A 24,367-nucleotide genomic window follows, 5' to 3' on the forward strand; every position below is an offset into this window, starting at 1 on the left:
CCCTCGTGGGGCCCTCGTGTCCTTCCCGGACTGCTACTTATTTTTCTATTTTTCTAAATATTCCAAAACAGAGAAATATTGCCTTAAAAATTGTTTTGGAGTCGGTTTACTTACCGTACCACATACCTATTCCTTTTCAGAATCTGAAACATTCCGGAAAGTGTCTCTTATGTATTCCTCCGGGGTTACGGTTTCAATAATATTGGTTTCAACATTTATGGGATTACCTGAGATATAATGTTTGATTCTTTGACCGTTTACCACTTTCGTATTTGTGCCCTCGAAGTTGTTGATCTTTATGGCACCGGAACGATAGACCTCTTTCATAACATAGGGGCCTTCCCATTTAGAGAGAAGTTTTCCTGCAAAAAATCTTAAACAAGAGTTGTATAGCAATACATAATCACCTACATTAAACTCACGCTTTTGTATCCTTTTGTCATGCCATCTTTTAACTTTTTCTTAAAACAACTTGGCATTTTCATAAGCTTGGGTTCTCCATTCATCAAGTGAGCTAATATCAAATAACCTCTTCTCACCGGCAAGTTTAAAATTGTAGTTGAGCTCTTTAATAGCCCAATATGCCTTATGTTCTAGTTCGAGAGGTAAGTGACATGATTTTCCATAAACCATTTTAGACGGAGACATACCCATAGGATTTTTGTATGCAGTTCTATAAGCCCATAATGCGTCATCAAGTTTCTTGGACCAATTCTTTCTAGACCTATTAACAGTCTTTTGCAAAATTAATTTTAGCTCTCTATTGCTCAACTCTACTTGACCACTAGACTGAGGGTGATAAGGAGATGCAATTCTATGATTAACATCATATTTAGCAAGCATTTTACGGAAAGCACCATGAATAAAGTGTGAACCACCATCAGTCATTAAATATCTAGGGACTCCAAACCTCGGGAAAATAACTTCTTTAAGCATTTTAATAGAAGTGTTATGATCAGCACTACTAGTTGGAATAGCTTCTACCCACTTAGTAACGTAATCAACAGCAACTAAAATATGTGTGTATCCATTAGAGGCAGGAAAAGGTCCCATATAATCAAAGCCCCAAACATCAAATGGTTCAATAACAAGAGAATAATTCATAGGCATTTCTTGACGTCTACTAATATTACCAATTCTTTGACATTCATCACAAGACAAGACAAACTTACGGGCATCCTTGAAGAGAGTAGGCCAATAAAAACCAGATTGCAATACCTTATGTGCAGTTCTATCTCCAGCATGGTGTCCTCCATAAGCCTCGGAATGACACTTGCGTAGGATCCACTCCTGTTCATGCTCAGGTACACAACGTCTAATAACACCATCTACTCATTCCTTATAAAGATGTGGGTCATCCCAAAAGTAATGTCTTAAATCATAGAAAAACTTTTTCTTTTGCTGGTATGTGAAGCTAGGTGGTATAAACTTAGCAACAATATAATTAGCATAATCAGCATACCATGGAGTACTATGAGAAGTACTTATAACATTTAGTTGTTCATCAAGAAAGCTATCATTAATAGGTAGTGGGTCATCAAGAATATTTTCTAACATAGACAAGTTGTCTGCAATGGGGTTCTCAGCTCCCTTTCTATCAACAATATGCAAATCAAATTCTTGTAGCAAGAGAACCCATCTAATAAGTCTAGGTTTAGCATCTTTCTTTTCCATAAGATATTTAATAGCAGCATGATCAGTTTGAATAGTTACTTTAGAATCAACAATAAAAGATCTGAACTTATCACAAGCAAATACAACTGCTAAAAGCTCCTTTTCAGTAGTAGCATAATTTCTTTGAGCATTGTCTAGGGTCTTACTAGCATAATGAATAACATTTAATTTCTTATCAACTCTTTGCCCTAGAATAGCACCTACAACATAATCACTAGCATCACACATAATTTCAAAGGGAAGGTTCCAATCAGGTGGCTGAACAACAGGTGCAGTTACTAATGCTTTCTTAAGTATTTCAAATGCTTCTACACAATCATCATCAAAGACAAATGGTATATCTTTTTGCAATAAATTAGTCAGAGGCCTGGAAATTTTTGAGAAGTCCTTAATGAACCTCCTGTAAAATCCGGCGTGACCAAGGAAACTTCTTATACCTTTGATGTCCCTGGGACATGGCATCTTTTCAATAGCATCAACCTTGGCTTTATCAACTTTAATACCTCTTTCAGAAACTTTATGCCCCAAGATAATACCTTCATTAATCATAAAGTGGCACTTTTCCCAATTCAAGACAAGATTAGTTTCTTCACATCTCTGCAAAACTCGATCAAGATTGCTCAAGCAATCATCAAAAGAGGAACCATAGAATGAAAACCTCACAAATCTTTTCACAAAAGTCAGAGAATATAGCCATCATGCATCTTTGAAAGGTAGCAGGTGCATTACATAAACCAAAAGGCATATGTCTATAAGCAAAAGTACCAAAAGGGCATGTAAAAGTAGTCTTTGATTGATCTCTAGCCGACACAGGTATTTGAGAGAAACCAGAATAACCATCTAGAAAGCAATAGTGTGTATGTTTGCATAATCTTTCTAGCATTTGATCAATAAAAGGTAAGGGGTAATGATCTTTCTTAGTAGCTTTATTTAATTTGCGGAAATCAATTACCATCCTATAACCTGTGATAATTCTTTGTGGAATCAATTCATCTTAATCATTGGGAACAACAGTAATACCTCCCTTCTTAGGGACACAATGGACAGGACTTACCCACTCACTATCAGCAACGGGATAGATTATACCTGCCTCTAGAAGCTTTAGTATTTCTTTTCTTACCACTTCTTTCATTTTAGGATTCAGACGTCGTTGAGGTTCACGAACTAGTTTGGCATCTGCTTCCAAATTTATTTTATGTTGACATAGAGTGGGACTAATGCCCTTAAGATCATCAAGAGTATATCCAATTGCAGCATGATGCTTCTTCAGAGTTTTCAATAATCTTTCTTCTTCATGCTCTGAAAGGTTAGCACTAATAATAACATGATATATCTTCTTTTCATCAAGATAAGCATATTTAAGATTATGAGGCAAATGTTTAAGCTCAAACACGGGATCACCCTTGGGTGGGGGAGGATCCCCTAAAATTTCAACAGGCAAATTGTGTTGCAGAATAGGTTCTTGTTTAAAGAATACTTCATCTATTTCCCTTCTTTCATTCATGAACATATCATTTTCATGGTCTAGCAAATAGGGTTCTAAAGGATCACTAGGAGGTACGGCAATAGAAGCAAGACCAATAATTTCATCCTTACTAGGTAATTCTTCCTCATGATGTTGTTTACTAAATTTAGAGAAATTAAACTCATGAACCATATCATCCAAGCCAACAGTAACAACATTCTTTGTGTAATCTATGGTAGCATTGACAGTATTTAAGAAGGGTCTACCAAATATAATGGGACAAAAGCTATCTTGCGGAGAAGTAAGAACAAGAAAATCAGCAGGATATTTAGTTTTCCCACACAAGACTTCAACATATCTAACAATTCCAATTGGTGAAATAGTATCTCTATTGGCAAGTTTAATTGTGACATCAATACCTTCTAACTCAGTAGGTGCAATTTCATTCTTAATTTCTTCGTATGAAGTATGTGGTATAACACTAGCACTTGCACCCATATCACATAAGGCATGATAACAATGATCTCCTATTTTAACAGAAATAACAGGCACGCCTACCACAGGTCTATGTTTATCTTTAGCACAAGGTTTAGCAATTCTAGCAGTTTCACCTTCGAACTGAATAACATGCCCATCGATATTATCAGACAAGAGATCTTTAACAATAGCAATATTAGGTTCTACTTTCACTTGCTCAGGAGGTGTATAAGTTCTAATATTGCTTTTACGAACAACAGTTGAAGCTTTAGCATGATCCTTTATTCTAACAGGGAAAGGTGGTTTCTCAACATAAGAAGTAGGAACAATAGGATCATTATAAGTGACAGTATTTTCTTCAACTTTAATAGGTGCAGCTACTTTTACTTCTAAGGGAGGATGATATTTAAACCACTTCTCCTTAGGGAGATCAACATAAGTAGCAAAAGATTCACAGAAAGAAGCTACTATCTCAGAGTCAAGTCCATATTTAGTGCTAAACTTACGGAAAATATCGGTGTCCATAAAAGATTTAACACAATCAAACTTAGGTGTCATACCTGACTCCTTACCTTCGTCGAGGTCCCAATATTCAAAGTTGCGTTTAATTCTATCCAATAAATTCCATCTGAATTCAATAGTCTTCATCATAAAAGAGCCAGCACAAGAAGTATCGAGCATGGTGCGATTGTTATCAGAAAGCCGAGTATAAAAACTTTGCATAATTATTTCTCTCAGGAGCTCATGATTGGAGCATGAATATAACATTGATTTAAGCCTCCCCCAAGCTTGAGCGATGCTTTATCCTTCACGAGGCCAGAAATTATATATATATATAATTGCGATCACGATGAACAAGAAGCATAGGGTAATACTTTTGATGAAATTCCAACTTCAATCTTTTATAGTCCCATGATCTCATATCATCACATAGCCTATACCATAGCAATGCGTCTCCCTTCAAAGATAAAGGGAAGACCTTCTTCTTAGCAACATCATTGGGTATACCTGCAAGCTTAAATAATCCATAAACTTCATCCACATATATTAAGTGCTCATCACGATGCTTTGTTCCATCTCCTGTAAAAGGGTTAGCTAGCAGTTTTTCCATCATATCCGAAGGAAATTCAAAAGGAGTTTCATTTTCAATAGGTTCAGTAGGTTGAGGAGCAACTCTTTGCTCTACTGGACGGGGTGAAGATACCCCAAACAAGCCCCTCAAATAATTACTTTCCATAGTAACAAGTGACAGTAAATTTCAGCACACTATATAAATTTTTCCTTACCAAATTCCACCTACCAAAGGCGCTACACTCCCCGGCAACGGCGCCAGAAAAGAGTCTTGATGACCCACAAGTATAGGGGATCTATCGTAGTCCTTTCGATAAGTAAGAGTGTTGAACCCAACGAGGAGCAGAAGGAAATGATAAGCGGTTTTCAGCAAGGTATTCTCTACAAGTACTGAAATAAGTGCAGCAAGGTGGCACAATCCTTTTGTAGCAAAGGACAAGCCGGAACAAACTCTTATAATAGGAAAAGCGCTCCCAAGGACACATGGGAATATCGTCAAGCTAGTTTTCATCACGTTCATATGATTCGTGTTCGATACTTTGATAATTTTGATATGTGGGTGGACCGGTGCTTGGGTGATGTTCTTACTTGAACAAGCATCCCACTTATGATTAACCTCTATTGCAAGCATCCGCAACTACAACAAAAGTATTAAGGTAAACCTAACCATAGCATGAAACATGTGGATCCAAATCAGCCCCTTACGAAGCAACGCATAAACTAGGGTTTAAGCTTCTGCCACTCTAGCAACCCATCATCTACTTATTACTTCCCAATGCCGTCCTCTAGGCCCAAATAATGGTGAAGTTTTATGTAGTCGACGTTCACATAACACCACTAGAGGCTAGACAACATACATCTTATCAAAATATCAAACGAATACCAAATTCACATGACTACTAATAGCAAGACTTCTCCCTTGTCCTCAGGAACAAACGTAATTACTCACAAAGCATATTCATGTTCATAATCAGAGGGGTAATAATATGCATATAGGATCTGAACATATGATCTTCCACCAAATAAACCAACTAGCATCAACTACAAGGAGTAATCAACACTACTAGCAACCTACTAGCACTAATCCCGGACTTTGAGACAAGAATTGGATACAAGAGATGAACTAGGGTTTGGAAATGAGATGGTGCTGGTGAAGATGTTGATGGAGATTGCCCTCTCCCGACGAGAGGAGCGTTGGTGATGACGATGGTGATGATTTCCCCCTCCCGGAGGGAAGTATCCCCGGCAGAACAGCTCTGTCGAAGCTCTAGATTGGATCCGCCAAGGTTCCGCCTCGTGGCGGCGGAGTCTCGTCCCGAAAAGTTCCTTCTCATTTTTTTCTCATCGAAAGACTTCATATAGGAGAAGATGGACGTCAGAGAGCTACCAGGGGGCCCACGAGGTAGGGGGCGCGCGCCCCACCCTCGTGAGCAGGGTGTGGGCCCCCTGGCCTTCATCTTTGACGAGGATTTTTCTTTATTTATTTTAAGATGTTCCATGGGGTTTCAGGACTTTTGGAGTTGCGCAGAATAAGTCTCTAATATTTGCTCCTTTTCCAGCCCAGAATTCCAGCTGCCGGCATTCTCCCTTCTTATGTAAACCTTGTAAAATAAGAGAGAATAGCCACAAGTATTGTGACATAAAGTGAAATAACAGTCCATAATGCGATAAATATCGATATAAAAGCATGATGCAAAATGGACGTATCATGGATCGCCGTGGCCAACGGGCCCAGAAGAAGGTCTCCATGGCGCCATGGGTGTGGTGGCCTTGGGGTTTGCCACCGCCTTGCCAGCTCCCTCCGGAATGTCGATGACGACGTGGGGTTGGTACGCCGGCGCCGCCCTCTGAAGAGCATCCACCGCCTCCTGCAGATTGGAGACGCGGGCCTCCAGCTCGGGTTTCCAGGCTTGGATGGCGTCGACCTTGTCGCTGAGATCGCCAATCGACCCCTTGATGTCGGTGCAGAGTTCCCCATGAGCTCCCGCATGAACTTCTTCACCTCGTGGCGAGCCTCTTCTGCTTCTCCCTCCTCGTCTCGATGATAGAACGAAAAATCGGGGCCAGATCTGCGACGGATTTGGTGGAGAAATGGCTCTAGATACCAATTGATAGCATCTACTAGTAGCAATACTCTCCAGGTACAATAATTGCGTTCGGATTACAAGCTCTCGGAGCCGAATGGGGAAGAAAGTGAGAAAGGTAAAGAGAGCCGCCGCCGCCAGTTCCTGATCTGTCTCGGGATGAACCCTAGCGTAGCCCCTCTCCGCGTCTTAAGTAGTCTTAAGCCGGCTGGTGGTTGGGCCGCTGACCCATTCCGGGCCTGTTACCTTGGAGTTGGGCTTCCGGTTACAAACGGGCCAGCCTTGTACCCCTCCCTGGGCCTTGCTGCTCTGCTCGTGCGGGTCTGTAGCTGGAGTACCGCTGACACACGCGCTGCATGCATGGCTGCGCTCTACCCTGGCTAAATGTGCCAGATAATGAGCCAGCTGGTTATACTCTGACGGCATGAACTGCAGTGTGCAAACTTCTCAGCTTCCACTTAACGCAGTAGGCACAGGGTCGATCCTGTTGCTCATGGTAGTGTTTACAACTGAAGCTGTCCCGGTACTTGCAGTCTCCAGGATTAAAGGTTGTTTCAGACGTGATTGAGCTAGTCGGAGCCCTGCCACACACCGAATGGCTTCCGCAGTTCGCTTCCTCTGCACTGCTGCAATTTCCTTGGTAGTGCATGAGTGAGCGAAGAGAGTGAGAGGAGGGGATTGGGTTGATCGACCGAGAGAGATATCGAGGAAGGAGATGCATATCCCATGTGGCTTCGTGTACTCAGTGAGAAAGAGTGAGTTAACCCAGTCAGTATGATCCTTTCTCGACGCACAAAATAGGTTTAGGGTCAGAATTGTCCGAGACTAAGAAGTAGGGGTGGTTTCCACAACTTCTATGTGGTTTCCCCTAAGAAGACAGGGAGCATCTAACTGAAGAGCGCTCATTCCCGGCCTCCTCAAGGGTCACTTAGGGATGTGGCGTGCTCTCAGCCGCCGCCACGTGTCGCGCTCTGGGCGCTTCCTCCGAAATTTTTTTATTATTTTTTGCATGCATATTCAGCTTTTTAGATGGACTTTTTTTGGTTTTTTTTCATCTTTTTGGTTTTTCACCGGTCTTTCTTAGCTTTTGGACACAAAAAATTTACGCAAAAAAACACGTTTTCTTTTTTCCTTTATTGCGAGAGGCATAGTTTTGCTTCCATAAGAGGCACGGTTGTGTCTCATGGAAACTGAAAAAGAAAACATGTTCTTTTTGCTTCCGCGAGAGGCATGGCCTAGGAAACAAAAAGGAAACACAATTTTCTTTTTCTTTCCGTGAGAGACACGGTTTTGCTTCCGCGAGAGGCACAGCCGTGACTCTCGGAAACGAAAAAAACGTATTTTTTTTCTTCCACGAGTGGCACGGCCGTGCCTCTCGAAAATGAAAAGAATATGTTTTCTCTTTTTTTTCGCGAGAGGTGCAGCCGTGCCTCTCGGAAACGGCTTTCGGAAAGGGAAAAAATGTGCTCCCGGTCCCTTGTTTTGTAAAAAAAATCGTCAAAATCTATCAATACGGGGATCTAGTTTTAAAGATCTCGATGCGAGGAATCCAATGATGAAAACGATTCGAGATTTGGACACACAGTTTAAGCTATAAATCATTCTGAATAAACAAATCTAAGAAAAAAACTCCCAAGTAACGACAAGTGGCGCACAAGCGCACCACTTTGTCGCAACGTGAGGAGGTTGAAGTGATGTTTGAAAAGAATACTTCTCAATTAGGCCTCCTTTGGTTTGTAGGATTTTTGTAGGAATTCTATAGAATAGGATTTGCAAAGGAAAAATTTCTTTGAAGCCCTTTGGTTTGTAGGAATGGATTCCTATTCCTATGTAGGATGGGAATCAATCTTTCACGTTTTGGAGAAAAAAAAACATTAGCCTAGACTCAATGGAAAAAATCTTATACTATGCATCAAATGACATCTCTTTCTCTATAGGAATTGACATGCATGTCATCTCACTTTCTATGATTTTCCTATTCCTATAAAATTCCTATCCTATGAACCAAAGAAGGCCTATATAGTTTTTTGAGTGAACCAACCTGTGGTTGGATGGTTAGAGAGATTGTGGTATCCCCAGCCCACCAGGTTTCAGGTCCTGGTGCTCGCACTTATTTTTGTATTTATTTCAGGATTTTCGGCAATGCGCATTTAGTAGGAGGAGACGTTCTCGTCGACGACGAGGTGCCTACGGTGACTTCGTAAATTTCAAGATGATATGCTGACTCGGTCTTTTGGAGATGCTCATAAGGATAGAATATGCGTGTGTGCGTTAATAGGGGTGAGTATATGCGCATGTATATGAGCGCTTGCTTCTATACTATGTTAAAAAATTTAGTTTTTTGAAAAGACAGAAAGACAAAATTTGACGCGGACGCGGTTGGAATTCCCTAACGGACGCACGTTGCGTCAAGATGTCGACGTTTCGCAACTGCGATGGAGGGACCGATCGCAATGGGCCGGCCCATGTTAGCTGTTTAGCGTGTACTCGGATCCTAGTTTTGAGAACGTTCAAGCTTCGGTTTTTTCTGGTTTTAGGAAACCTTCTAGAAGGTTCCTGAACCTGTTGTTGTTTTGGATTTTTTTACCTTTTTTGATTTTTTTTATCTCTTTTTCTTTTATGTTTCTTTTTTCTTTTCTTTTTCGTTTTTTCTTTTTCAAGTTGATTTCCCTTTCAATACTTTTTCAAAATTTTCAAATTTTGTTCAGATTTTAAAAAAATCTTCCTCCTTTAAAATTTTGTTCATATATTCAGAAAAAATCTAGCACCAAAAAATGTACAGGAATTTCAAAATATGTTTCTTTTTTATTCTTCACAAGTTGAAAAATTATTCAGTTCTGTAAAAATATTCAGGTATGATTGTGGTTTCAAATTTTAGTCAGAAATTAAAAAAATTGTTCGAATTTTAGAAAAATTTCAATAATTTCAAAAAATGTTTGCGATTTCAATTTTTCTTTTAGAATTTCATGAAATGTTCCATTATTTCGTGATTACAAATTTTGGTCAGAACTTCAAAAAATGTTCAAGAATTTTTAAAAATGTTCGAGATTTGTAGTTGTTCGGAATTTCATGAAATATTCCATTTAAAAAATTTTGTTCATAAATTTGAAAAATGTTTGCGATTTCAGTTTTTTGTTCCAATTATCTTGAAATGCTCCGCTTTTCAAATATTTGTTGAAAAAATAAAAAATGTTCGTGATTTCAACATTTGTTCATAATTTCATAATTTTTTCACAAATTCAAAAAATGGTTTATGTTTTTCAAAAAACAATATTTTTGTTCTATTTTTCTGCCTTTTCAATTTTTTGTTCACATATTCAAAAAAAATTCCTGTCTCCGGTTTTTTTTCTTCAGGAATTCAAGAAATGTTGGTACTTTTTGAAAATATACATTAAAAAAATGTTCAACCGAGTAACCAATTTAGATTCGCTACAATAGCTACTTTTCGGTGCTTTGTTAACAGTAGTACTAGTTAGCCCGAGTGGCTAGTGATGCCTGATATTAAGCACTTGGTCTCGGGTTTGATTCCTCGGTCGCGTGTTTTCTCTTTTTCTGCTATATTTTTCGTCCTGCTAGAGCTCGATGGGCCGGCCCAGTCAGGTCCCTCTCTGTGCGTCAGGCTGCCAATTTGACGCAGAGCGCGTCAAATAGGGGCTCCCGTCGCGGTTGCTTACACCCAACGACATGGGCATTTGTCGGGCTGAGCTTTGAAAAGTCCAACTCTAAAAAGACATGCTCAAGTTGGCTCGAAAAATTATTATTGCACAGTATTTCGGGCTTTTGAGCCGAAATCTGGAGTCCAAGCCCGGCCCAGCTCCCTCGCGAAAAGAAAGCCCGGCCCAGCTGTCGGGCTTTGGCTTCGGACTGGGTAGCCGTATCAACACCAAAAAAAGATCTTTTCTCTTATAAAAGACCCAAAAAGAAAACCTCCAGACCGCCGTCCGCGGATTCCCAATTCGTGAGGTCTTCGAGGCGAGGTGAACCAATTCTGACAGAATCCGGAGTCCTACTCCTGGGCGGAACAATGGCAGCGCAGTAGGAGCCAGAACCAGCGCCGCCCTCAGCCACGGATCTGTTTCAACCTCCATCCACCCGTTGTCCTCCTCGTGCATCCGGCGTCGCCTCTACCAGCTCTCGAAGGCCACGTCCCCTGCGTCCGGCTTCTGCGCTGCATCCGTTGCCATCGATCGAAGCCGTCGGCGGCGTCATGGATAGTACGGAAGATCGACCCTCGTTGGCTGCGGAGGAGAAGGACAAGCAGCGTGTCCCCTACAGCGACGCTCCGTCTCCAGTGCGCGCCGTGCTCAACCGTCCGTGGCCATCCCCTGTCCTGATCCCGCCGGATAGCCCGTCCGGCAAGTACCGCACACCGGTGGCCACCGCCAAGGACATCGGGGACCCGATCTCGCCGGAGGAGATAGCTGCGCTGGAGGACAAGGAGAGCGACGACGCAAACGCACGGTTCTACAAGGCAATGGCTCGGACCGATGTCTTTATGAGGAACTACATCCATGAACACGGCAGCCTGTACATGGACGAGAACGACGGGTGCATCTTCGACAACTCCGCCCAAGTTGAGGAAATACGGTAATCTTTATGAGGAATACTGCCTGTAAATTGTAGCAACAGAAGTACCTTTTGCTCTGGATGGGGAGTGGGAGGTTTTAGTCGTACGTGTAGTGGAAGATGGGTGGGTAATATTGCGGCAATTCTGTCCCTGGCATTTCAATAGATATTTGCTACATTTAGCAGAGTATGTTTTCAGAAATTACCAGCGTTTCACAATGGTATCAGGGAAGTTTGCTATTTTGTTCAGTTTTTGTGCAAATGCTAGAAATCAGGTTGTTCACGAGCCGATTTTTCCTTTCCTTTTCTATTACTTTGTTTGAACTTGATTGTCTTTTTCCCCTAAGTTCTATGCTTCAATGTGGGAGCAAACTCTAAGCAGGGGAATGAGGTCTTAGTCCACTGGTGTATATTTTCACGTACTGAAATCAGAAATTCGGAAATATCTTATTTGGTAGCTTAATGTAATTCGTTTCTTTCATTGTAGTTGCAAGAGTGTCACAGCAGAAGAAATGGAAGCCAAGATAATCAAGCGAGAGGCAACTAGGCAAGAAACTTATCTGTCAGAACTGGCCTTAGCGAGTTTCAACAAGAGGAAAAAGGTATAGCCATTTTCCTACCTTCCATTTGCTATTTGGTAGGAGCTTGTAAACTGCATACAGTACAAGTCAGTGTTGTGTTCCGTGCCAGGAAATATTAAATTTTGTTTTTGAAAGACAACTTTAAGGGAAATCCCTACAGTAGAATTAAATAGGAGCCTAAGCTCATATCTGGGAGGACTTGCTTCCTGAAAATATTAAATTAGGATCACTAACTAGTACCATGAGCCACACAGACTGGGTGTTTCAAGATACTTTAGCGCAATTTATGAGTGTTTCAACTAAACTTAAGGAGCCTTTTCATGATTACAGAATTTCTCTATTCCACTTCGATCAGCCTTTAGTGGCTATACTGATAATAATTCGTGTTAATCCAGCTAGAAGAATTAGCAGCCAACTCCATTGCAAAGTTTTTGTTGATCCATCTGTATTTTCAGGCGTGTAACTGTAAACATACTTGTGAATGCAATTACGGCTTCCGCATTCTTGCTTCTACACATGCGGTTCTTCTAGTGTTGCTTCTTTGTTCCGGATATTCGGTTCCCTTTAGGGTTGCGTTTGATTATCTTATTTAGGTCTGTCGTTTGTAAGTGCAATTGTGGAAGTGGTTCAGTTGCTCTAGCGGATTCTGGTAGACCTGATCAAACTAAATCTAAACCAATTACGTGCGCCACATTATTGTGACAATGCTCAACATATAGCTGGGCACATTTATTTATACTGAATTTTCTCTCTTCCCTCTCTCTGCCCAATTTGCAGGTGAAGTTTGAGTTATGTGAGACATTGCTTTCCGATTCTTTCTGGCAGAACAGAGATTCGTTTGTGCACCTAAATTTCGTCGCGGAGCGCAAGGATAAGAGGACGCTCTTTTTCGCCGAGATAGAGGACTGCGGACAGGTCGGCAAAGAGATCCTGCAAGTACGCTGTTGCATTCCCCTGGATTCATTATGCGAAGGTAAGCCTGCGGAATCTTGAGAATACTGTCCACATTAATTGATGATGTTTGTTGCTATATATGCTGACACTGAATGGAGTTTACCATTTGTTCCTCAGGTGGTTATCATTACTACTGTGTTGATCCTCCTAGACATGGCTATAGAAAAAGTCTTGACTTCACGAGGTGCTATGCCTGCACCGAGTTCTTGAAACACCCGGCCGATGGCTCGACGTACACAGGAGGCCATGATCATCGGAAGAGGATGTATCTATAGTTTAGAATGTGTTTCATTTATAGTAAAGAAAAAATGTGTTTCGTTTATCAGCGGTGGCCTCCTCATGGAGGGCACGAGAGAATGATCCTCACAGAAGAGGCACAAACAGCGTGCAGCTTTAAACTAAAGCCAACCAATAGTAGGCCACAAAAATCATACAAAGCTCAAAATTACAAGCAAAATAAAAAGAAAAACAAGTGGCTGAAATAAAATAAGGCTGCGGTACAGCGAAAGTCCTCTTCTTAGCTCGAGCTCATGTGAGCGCAGGGGAATAGTAAAATCCAAAAAAATAAAGAATTCTAACAAAAATGGGGCAACAAATATTGATGTGTGTTTCACATGATTTGCATGATGAAATCACAGAATTTTTTCGCTATCTTTTTCATTTTTACTTTCATCCGAGCTTACATGAACAAAAGCAAAAGTACCAGAATTATATATCAAACTCCACGGCAGCAAGGAGCAGAATTATATATCAAACAAAAGCAAAAAGGACTATGGCTTGGTCCGAACTTGTGCTATGGAGGGGTGTGTCCGATGATGGAATGTGCTTCCTTAATGACGCAACACTTACTCGAAAGTTATCTTGTCCTTCGCTTTCCCAAAGGGTAGGCAGTGCTGAAAAAAATATGTAGTAGCATAGTTTTGAGAACATGGTCAATGGGATGACCTAGAATAATCTCTTGAATAGCGAGTTTGCGATATTCCATAATACCCCTGATTGAGCAGCAAAGTAGCACCAGGCAAAGCCCTACGGTAAGCCCTCGAATGATGCCCTCATCAATCGATCGCTCCGAACTGCTACTAGGCGCATGTGGCGGCATATACCATCGACAACGTTATAGCGCTTCTCGTGGGCGCAAGCAGTGGTAGGCACTAGGCAGGGTAGACAACGGCAGATTAGTTTGGTGGTACTCGGCATGTCTGAGTGTCGCGGTTCGGCTTACATGAGAAAGAGTAACCTATAACATTTCAAGACTGACCAAGTCACCATACGTGCCTCGTTCTCAATGAAAATGTCATATCTCATTGAAACAATAATCCGCAATACGAGACATTGAAGCGTCAAACTTGTAGTTTGATTTTTGGGCTAGGAGTACCACCATTTCCCTAACCATGCAACCGTTGATTTGTTCTTAGGCCTTCAGGTTATATCAAAATTAATGTCGATGCTAGTTTTGTGGAAAGTATTAGCACGGCAAGTGTGGGTGTGGTGGCTAGAGATTTTGCTGGCAAAGTCTTGATCTCTTCATGGGACTACATTGGGAGGTGTAGTAGCATGGAGAAAGCGGAACTCCGAGCTTGCATTGTTGGTCTCTATATAGGTATAACACTTCATTCTTCTATAATTTTAGAGACTGGCTGCACTTTTGTTGAGGCAATTTTTCCAAACGAATTTGATGATAGACCAGCTCTGCACGATCTGAAGAAAGAAGCACGGAGTATTTCTAAGCTAATGGATAGCTTCAGAATGTCGAAGATTAGGCGTTCAGCTAATGAGGTGGCCCATCTAATAGCTAAGTTTAGTTTTGATAATAGAGTGGATGGGATTTTTGTTAATGATGTACTGCCCTGTGTGGTGAACTCTGTAATGAACGATTGTAACACGTGCTTTGGTTAATTAATATATGAGGTGGTGTTCTAAAACGAATAAAACAAGTAGGGTGGGCGTATCTCTGGTGCATTGCAAGCTGGTTACTGTTGGGAGCGTCTATGCCCTTGCTCATTGCAAGACGTGTGAGATGCTCGCCTATAGCGCACCTTAAATGGGTTGAGACCAAGTTTCCGCTCGCCTAGCTCTCACCTTACCCATTATACAGCTTAAAGTACGCACGTTTTTTCTTCTTTTCCCCCCTTTTTTCCACCTTTAGTTTTTATTTATTTAATATTTTATATTCATAAAAATTTATGTTTTAGCAAAATATGTTATTTTTATGTAATTTTGAAAAATTGCTCCTGAAGTTCAAAAAAGTGTTTCATGTAGTTTAAAAATGTTTCATGCACCCGGAAAAAAGTTCATGAAAATTTAAACTCCTCGTGCAGTTATAAATAAATGTTCATACATTTAAAAAATATTTGTTACATTTCAAAAATTGTTAGTCATTTAACCAAAAATTGTTAATGTGTTAGTGAACGATGTAACCTTATTGCCAAGTTAATAAAGTGAGCCATGATGGCATTCCCTCAAAAAAAACAATATGTTCCATTTCTTTTACAAAATTTTCTTTTCATTTTTAAAATAATGATCATGAAACTGTCAAAATTTATTCATGCAAATTTAAAAAATAATTCAAAACATATAAAACAGTTTGTGCAATTTAAAAATTGTTCACAACACTTATAAAATGTCATATGTTTAAAAAATGTTCATGGAAATATAAAAAAATGTTTGCACAAATATAATACATTTTCATAAAATATAAATAAATTGTTCAGAGTATTTAAATAATATACATATAAATTTTTTCATGAAATGTAAAATATTTTTTGCCCAACTTTGGAAAATGTTCATGACTGGTAAAAAATGTGCACGAAACCAGGAGGATGAAAATTTATGAATTTGAAAAAATAAAATAGAACAAAAAATCAGAAAGAAAAACGAAAAATAAAAATAGAACAGAAAACCAACAGAGAAATAGGAAAAAACACATCAAATGCTTCTCAAATCACCCAAAACCAATTAGAAAGTTCCAAAACCGGGGGCTAATTGACGGCCTAGATAGAATGCCCCTTTTGGCAATAGCTTCGTCTGTCTCGCAATAAGCGAGATATAGCTCTCATGTGTCACTTTTGTAGTTAGTTCTCGACATGAGGCACATCGGATGAATCCTCCAAGAATTTAAAGGCTCGGCCTTTGTGAATGATTTTTGGGCTGGACCAGGCTTAATTTTATGGTGGTTGGACGGAGTGGAAGATGGATATGTGGATTACTATTTAATATCTTGATTCCCCTGTGGTGTTTCCCCTGTGGCGGTGGCCTAGGGTTTTCTAGTCCTCCGGCGCTCGTCGCCGTGAGTTTTGTTCCTCCGGCTGAGATCCGTTCTGCTTCCTCCCTCCTTACCCTCCTTGTCTCCTCTCTATGCTCGGGCTGAACCAGGGGGCGACTAGTTTGCCTACCCGGCCTTGGTGGGAGCAGAAACTAGGGTTTCAAGAGGATTTGGTCTTCTTGGGTCGTTTTCTACAGCGACATGAGCAGCCAGGCGGAGGAGAGTATGCCCCGGATGGGGGCGGATGGAGCTACTGACATGTTAGATCGCCTCACCCCGCAAGATGATGAACTCGATGATCTGGTGTGGGAGGATGAGATCGATGCGGATGAAGTCAGGACTAAGTGGTTAGCGATTGGGCGACTTTTGACAGAAAAATCCTTTAGTCAGAGCGCTCTAATTGGTGACATGCGAGCTGCCTGGAACCCGGCTCAGCCGGTAGTTTGGAGGAGGGTAAACCCTAACCTTTTCACCATACAGTTTAACTGTCTGGGGGACTGGAACAAGGCCATGCACAAAGGTCCGTGGGATTTTAAGGGTTATGCTTTAATCCTGGCAGAGTATGATGGATTTACCAAGCCTGAGAAAGTGAAGCTGGACAGATTAGAAACATGGGCCCAAATTCACAAACTGTCGGACGGAGTGTTAAGAAATAAGAAGTTTCTGGAGAATTTAGCTACTCGCATTGGCGATGTTCAAGAAGTACAAGTGACGCTGCCAAACGGCTTCGTTGGTGAGTTCATAAGAGTCAAGGTGAAGTTGGATGTTAGCAAAAAGCTAACTAGGGTTGTAAAAATCACGAAAGGGGGGGGAAACTGAGCCATACGGTGTGAAATATGAGAAGCTCCCAACTTTCTGTTATGAGTGTGGCCAGATGGGTCACTGGTATGAAGAGTGTGGTTCAGGGGAACACGATGAAACAAAATTTGAATGGGGACCCTTTATATTAGCGTCCAGAGGCATAACGGGAGCTAGAGGAAGCAGACAGGGTGGTTCTAACTTCAGAGATGGGCAGGAACATGCAGGAGGACGAGGCCGAGGCCGAGGAAGGAGAGGCAACATGTTTGGTGGTCGTGGCCAGAATATGAGGCATGAGGATAATGGTGCGGAACCTGATCAGGAGACAAATGAGCTAGATGGTAGTGGGGGAAGCATCCCTCCACCATTACAGGGGGAGCGGATGGAACTGGTAGGTTACGACGGGACACAGAGTTGGAGACACAACGCCAGGAAAGTAATGGACGATGGCATAGGTCCTGTAATGGAGAACGAAAAGCAGAAGGAGGAGATGTTGTTGCTGGGGAAGAGGATAGCTGATGATTCAAGTTCGAGGGATACTGGCACTGAACTTTCAGATCCTAACATAGCCCTTGTTCCAAGGGGAAACACAGCAGTAATCACGACTCATTTTGAAGGAGGTGGAGTGAGTACTTCTGGTGGGGGAGGGACACCACAGAAGAGTGCAAACAGAAAGAAACTGAAAAATGATGAAGGGGTGGCACTGGACACAACCACGTTGACTGAAGAGGCGGCCTCCATGGTGGAGGACCGCCGGAACCAATGAGTATCTTATGCTGGAATTGTCATGGGGCGGGTAACCCTGCGACAATTCATGAGCTTCGTGTTCTGACGAAGCGTCTTACCCCATCCATCCTATGTATTCTTGAGACACAAATTGAGGGTTCTAGGGTGGAGAATTTATCTGGTTCATTAGGTTTCAATAAAAGCTTTGCTGTAAGTAGTTCTGGTAGAAGTGGTGGCTTAGGAATTTTTTGGAATGATATAATAAAAGTGGAAGTTATTGGTTACTCAAAGTATCACATTGATGTTGAAGTTGATGATCTTTGTAATACTCCCAGCCGAATAACCTTTGTTTATGGAGAAGCTCAAGTTCAAGAGAGATATATGACTTGGGATACATTAAGGGGGATTGCAAGTGCTAGCTCAAGGCCTTGGATGGCCATCGGTGATTTTAACGAGGTTCTACATCTTCATGAGCACGATGGCATTGGGAATCGCAGCCAAGCCCAGATGGATGGGTTTAGGGATGCTTTGGACACTTGTGGTCTGGTAGATATCGGATTCAGAGGGAATGCACGGACGTTTGAGAAGTTGTTGGAGGCTCTTTTACCAGAGTGCGTCTGGATCAATGTGTGGCAACGTAGGCGTGGTCTCTAGCCCACCCGTATGCTGAAGTGGTTCATGAAAATGCGACATGCTCAGACCATGTACCAATCCATCTAAAGCTGGATATGCATGCATGCAAAGTGGGACCAAAGTCTTTTAAATATGAATGTGCATGGGAGTCCCATCTGGAGCTGCCTGCGGCTGTCGGACTTGCATGGGGACAAGAGCGCTGTGGTACGGTGGATAATATTAAAGAGAGACTGAAGGCAGTATCAGATGATTTATCAGTTTGGGACAGAGAGGTATTTGGCAATGTGAAGCGGGAAATTAAGAAGCTGCAGGGAGATCTGGCTAGTCCGCGTGCTAGCCCGGGCAGGACGGGGCCTTCACGCACCGAGACAAAGATTTGTGACAGACTAGTAGAGTTATTTCATCGGGAGGAGATCCTCTCGAGGCAACGAGCTCGGATCGAATGGTTGGCGCATGGTGATAAAAACATGTACTATTTTCACATGAGAGCCAGCAGGCGTCGCGGGAAGAATCAAATCAAAGCCTTGCAACTTCCTGATGACCGAGTAACAGAGGATGCGAATGAGATGGAGGAGGCAGCAACAAACTTCTATAAGGAATTATATATGTCGGAGGGAGTTCATGATATGGAGAGAGTACTTGATACGGTCCCTGTCAAAGTCACACTGGCGATGAATGATATTCTTAACGCCGGGTACACTGACGAGGAGGTTAAAACTGCATTGTTTCAGATGTTTCCGACCAAGGCACCGGGGCCGGATGGGTTCCCCGCTCACTTCTTTCAATGTCACTGGGAGGTCTGTGGCGAGGATGTCACACAGGTGGTCCTTCAGATTATTAATGGGACTGAATCTGCAGGGAGCATAAATGACACAATCTTGGTTTTAATACCTAAGGTAAAAAATCCCATTCTGTTGTCACAGTTCAGGCCGATATCCTTATGTAACGTGCTATACAAGATTGCCTCCAAAGTCATATCCAATAGATTAAAATTGGTACTGCCTAACATAAGCTCAGAGGAGCAATCTGCCTTTGTGCCTGGGCGCCTCATCACTGATAATATTATCACAGCCTATGAGTGCTTACATTTTATGAAGCGGAACTCCGCCAAGAGCAATAGAAGTTGTGCATTGAAGCTAGACATGATGAAGGCTTATGATAGAGTTGAGTGGGATTACCTTCAAGCAATAATGTTGAAACTAGGTTTTTCTGAGAGATGGGTAAATATCATTATGAGCATGGTAAGATCTGTCACATTCTCTATTTTGTTCAATGGGAAGAAATTGCAAGAGTTTAAACCTTCACGTGGTATTCGTCAGGGAGATCCCATTTCCCCTATCTATTCTTGATAGCAGCAGAGGGCCTTTCGTGCCTCCTAAAATCTATTGACGAGTCATCCAACCTAAATGGAATCAAGGTGGCCCCGACGGCACCACCTGTAAACCATTTACTATTTGCAGATGACAGCCTGCTGTTTTTCAGGGCTAGTGTTGGTGGGGCTAATGAGATAAACCAGTTGCTGAATTGTTATTGCCAAGCTTCGGGTCAACGTATAAACCATGACAAATCCACGATCTTTTTTAGCAAAGGATGCCCGGAAAGCATCAGAGAGGAGGTAAAGGAATTATTAAATGTTCCAAATGAAACTTTAAGTGCAAAATATTTGGGAATGCCTTCTGATGTGGGGACTTTAAAGAATGGGGCTTTTAAATATCTGAAGGACTATCTATGGAGTAAAGTGCAGGGTTGGATTGAACATACAATGTTAGTAGCGGGAAAAGAAGTTGTAAGGACATATTTATCCCTAAGTGTTTTGGTGATTGATGACACCGCATTTGCGGACTAATCGTGTGCCATGAGTATTCCAGACACTTCTTTGCTAGGCACAAGACGATTGGGTGCCCCTCGAAGACTGACGAAGACGGCGTCTTTTCTACGTTTCTTTTTGGTGGATTTGAGTCGTAGGAAAGCCGTACTATTAAGAGGGGGTCCGCGTTGGAAAGGTTTGGGTGGAATCATCACGTACACGTGTCCTTCTTATCCCCTCCTTCTTCCTTGGAGCTTCCTCCGTTTTCTTGCCTCCCTTGTCTGGCTACCGTTGTTGGTTGCGGTAGTACTGCTCCCAGGTCAACGGTAGTACCGTAGGCATCCGCGGTAGTACCGCGCGGTGGCGTGGTAGTACCGCAGGTGCCCACGGTAGTACCGCTCCCCTGGAGCCGCACTACCGCTGCCCACCAGGCTAGTGCCGCCCCTTTGCGGTAGTAGGAGCGGATGTAATTTTTTACATCCGCACCTACCGTGGTAGTACCGCTTTCGCCGAGCGGTAGTACCGCGCTATGCAGTCAGGCAGTAGTACCGCCCCTCAGCAGTACTACTTTGTCGGGTTTTTGCTACTTCCGTTTCTTTGCGGAAGTAGGCACGGAAGTTTCCCTTCTCCCCTGGCTAGGATTTTTGCCTCGCGGTAGTACCGCATGGGGGGCGCGGTAGTACCGCGCGTGCGGAAGTACCGCCCCCAGCTCCTGTGCGTCTGTTTATCGGTTCTGTGCTGGGGTTGCGGCAGTACTGTGGGTCGGTACGGTAGTACCGCACAGCCGTGCGGTAGTACCGCTTGGTTGCAAGCAGTAGTACCGCGCGGCCTTGCGGTAGTACCGCTGGCCGCGGGCTGGTTGGTGGGTAACGGTTGGATCTTTTCCACACACTATATAAGGGGTCCCCTTCTTCCCTGTTGACTCACCTCTTCCACCACTAAGCTCCATTATTGCTCCAAGCTCCATTTTCGCCCGATCTCACTCCCTAGCCAACCAAACTTGTTGATTTGCTCGGGAGTGGTTGAGAAGGCCCCGATCTACACTTCCACCAAGAGATATTTGATTCCCCCACTAATCCCTTGCGGATCTTGTTACTCTTGGGTGTTTGAGCATCCTAGACAGTTGAGGTCACCGCGAAGCCATAGTCCATTGTGGTGAAGCTTCGTGGTGTCGTTGGGAGCCTCCAATTGAGTTGTGGAGATTGCCCCAACCCTCGTTTGTAAAGGTTCATTCGCCGCCTCCAAGGGCACCAATAGTGGAATCATGGCATATCGCATTGTGTGAGGGCGTGAGGAGATTACGGTGGCCCTAGTGGCTTCTTGGGGAGCATTGTGCCTCCACACTGCTCCAACGGAGATGTACTTCCTCTCAAAGGGAAGGAACTTCGGCAACACATCCTCGTCTCCACCGTCTCCACTCTTGGTTATCTCGTGCCTTTACTTGTGGAAGCTTATTTGTTTCATATATCTTGCTTGCTTGTGTTCCTATCTGTGTTGCATCTTATAGGTTGCTCACCTAGTTGCATATCTAGACAACCTACTTTGATGCAAAGTTTAAATTGCTAAAGAAAAGCTAAAAATTGTTAGTTGCCTATTCACCCCCCCTCTAGTCAGTCATATCGATCATTTCAATTGGTATCAGAGCCTCGTCTCTTTATTAAGGACTTTACCGTCCAAAGAGTATGGTTGATACCGTAGACGGTGTGGAGGGACACTCCGGTGTGAATCCGATCTCGTCTACGGGCGATGGGGGAACCTCGGTCTCTCGTGAGGAGTTCAATGTGGCCTTGGAGACATTGAAAACCTCCATGACGACCGAAGTTGAAAGCATGTTTACTAAATTTCTTGAGGGGCTTAAACTATCCACCGCATCGTTGAAAGTGGGTGACCCCGCCAACAAGGTGACGGATGCTATCCCCGACAAGGGGGAAGCTAGTAGTGAAAAGGCTCCTTTTTCTAGTGGTAAGAATGGCACCGGCATCTTTGCCCATGTGGAACCACCACTTGTTTATGGTGGACCGGTTCCTTCCACTCATTTGAATCATGCCGGTCCCCCCCTAAGATTGTGAAAAATGAGGACTTTGATTCTTGGGTTTACCGCTTTAAACATCATTTAAGTCATGTGAACACTAATCTTTGGAGAATCATTGAAGAAGGTTTTTATCCGCATGATCCAAGCAACTTCACTCCTCAAGAAGCCGCGGATAATCAATTCAATGAGAATGCTCTCTTCATCATTCAAGATGCAATTCCACCCGAAGACCTACCTCATCTTCGTCCCTTCGCCTTGGCCAAAGATGCATGGCATTGTGTTGTCTCTCTCTACCGGGGAAGCGCAAGCATTCAACAGTCCAATTATGAAGTTGTACAAGATGAGGCCGATGAGTTTGCAATGAAAGAAGATGAAGAACCTCGTGAGCTTTATCGGAGAGTAACCAAACTCGCGGTCTCACTACGAGATCACGGGAGCAAGGACACGGATGAAAATTGGATCAAGCGCAAATTCCTCAAGGCAATGATGCCCTATCACAAGGCCATGTCCTCCGTCATTCGTCAAAGATCGGACTTCCACACTTTGACCTCAAGTGAAGTGTTGGATGAGTTTGTGGCCATGAACATTTTGGACAAGACCACCGACAATGTTGTGCTCCATTCTCAACGGGCAAAGAAGCCTAACCTTGCATTGAAGGCCAAGCTCACCGTGGAAGAAGAAGAAGAAGAGGAAGAAGAGGAGAGCAACCCCGAAGATACGAAGTATGCATATCATGAACACATGGCACTTGCTTCAAGGCAATTTTGGAGCAAGAAAAACTCGAGGCCAAACTTTAGCAAAAGCAACTCGAGTGGCCAAGGGGCAAGCAACGTGTAAGGACTTGCTACAATTGCGACAACGTGAGTCATTTCGTTGCAGAATGCCCGTATGAGAAGAGGGAAGACAATGGTGGCAAGCTCATCCGAAAGGACAAGGCCAAGTCATTCCCCAACAAGAACAACTTCACCAAGAAGACTCCTCCCAAGGCTTTGGTTGTGCAATAAGAGTACAATGAGGATGATGACGATGATGAAGATGGTGAGTCGGTTGCCATGGCCTCCGTTGCCATTGCAACAACGTCACGGGTGTCTCTCTTCGACTCACCCAACGAGAGCATCACCGCCAAGTGCCTCATGGCTAAAGCCACCAACAAGGTAACCTCCAACATCAAAACTACCATCATTAATCATCCTTCCCCGACGGATAGCATTAATGAACTTGAGGGAGCTAATGTGGAGGCTAACGAGTTTAAGGCCTTTATGGGCAAACTCAAGGGAAAATCCAAGAAGCACTTTGTTGCTCTCTTGGAATAACTTGGTGAGGCCAATGACATGATCGAGGCTCACGAAGACACCATCTCTAAGATGGAAGGGCATAGTCGTGACTATGCCGATGAGATTTTGGATCTTTCCAATGCTCTTGAGGAAGAGCGTGGTCTTCGTTTGGCTCTTGAGGAGTCACACAACATTGATCATGCTAAGTTAAAGAAAGATTATGATCATGTCCTCCTTGTTTCTCGTGTGCTAAATTCCGAGAAGGCCAAACTCGGGGTTAATCTTGCTAGACTCAAAGAGGAGTTTGATATACTTGACAAGGCCCACAAGGCCTTGAAGGGTATTCACGCTAGTCTCAAGGAGTCTCATGATCAACTCCAAGTGAAGCTAACTAAGGAGAAAGCAACTTTTCCTCATATGGTTTTAATTGATAATGCAAATGCTACTAACCCGTGTTGTGAGCATATACATCTTGTTGAGGAAAATGCGAAGTTGAAGGAGCAACTTGAGAGAGGTCTTGCGACTTGCATACAAGGCAAGAAGAACCTCAACGATCTCTTGATCAACCAAAAGGGAGGTGTGGCCAAGGAAGGGGTTGGGTACGTGCCCGACTCCAAGAACAAGAAGAAGAATGACAAGACCAAACGACCTCCTCCCCTCATGCAAACCTTTGTGAGGGAGGGAGAGAGTGCCCCCGAGGAGAAGAAGAAGAACAATGTCAAGAAGGGCAATGTCACCCCTCTCAACAAAGCCGATGATTTTAACCCTTCTTATGTGTTATGTAGTGCTAGTGATGGGCATGTTTATGCCAAATTTGTTGGTTCTCTTCATGAGTACATTGAATGGTCTATTTGGGTTCCTAAGACCCTTGTTACTAACATCAAAGGACCCATTACAAAATGGGTACCTAAAACCAAGCATTGATCTCTTGTAGGTGTTTGCTTCCGGTGGTGGATCATGGTT

General features: G+C 42.9%; 1 protein-coding gene across 1 annotated transcript; it reads left to right on the forward strand.

The window, feature by feature from the left end:
- The first annotated feature begins 10,743 nt into the window (after positions 1–10,743).
- On the forward strand, positions 10,744–13,147 carry LOC147990082 (uncharacterized). The gene is made up of 4 exons (XM_087522454.1): positions 10,744–11,358; positions 11,825–11,939; positions 12,696–12,891; positions 12,990–13,147. The coding sequence occupies exons 1-4, from the start codon at positions 10,979–10,981 to the stop codon at positions 13,145–13,147; spliced, it is 849 nt and encodes a 282-aa protein (XP_087378580.1). The 5' UTR covers positions 10,744–10,978.
- The last annotated feature ends 11,220 nt before the right edge of the window (positions 13,148–24,367 follow it).

This window comes from Triticum urartu, chromosome 1A, assembly GCF_056163025.1.
Source record: "Triticum urartu cultivar PI428250 chromosome 1A, HENAU_Tu73, whole genome shotgun sequence".
Lineage (NCBI taxonomy): Eukaryota > Viridiplantae > Streptophyta > Magnoliopsida > Poales > Poaceae > Triticum > Triticum urartu.

What these genes read in the sequence shown, in the direction of transcription:
- LOC147990082 (XM_087522454.1), top strand. Translation starts at nt 10,979, where the DNA reads ATGGATAGTACGGAAGATCGACCCTCGTTGGCTGCGGAGGAGAAGGAC. An exon ending in GTTTCAACAAGAGGAAAAAG is followed by an intron (nt 11,940 to 12,695) that starts GTATAGCCATTT and finishes CCCAATTTGCAG; the next exon opens with GTGAAGTTTGAGTTATGTGA. An exon ending in CCTGGATTCATTATGCGAAG is followed by an intron (nt 12,892 to 12,989) that starts GTAAGCCTGCGG and finishes TTTGTTCCTCAG; the next exon opens with GTGGTTATCATTACTACTGT.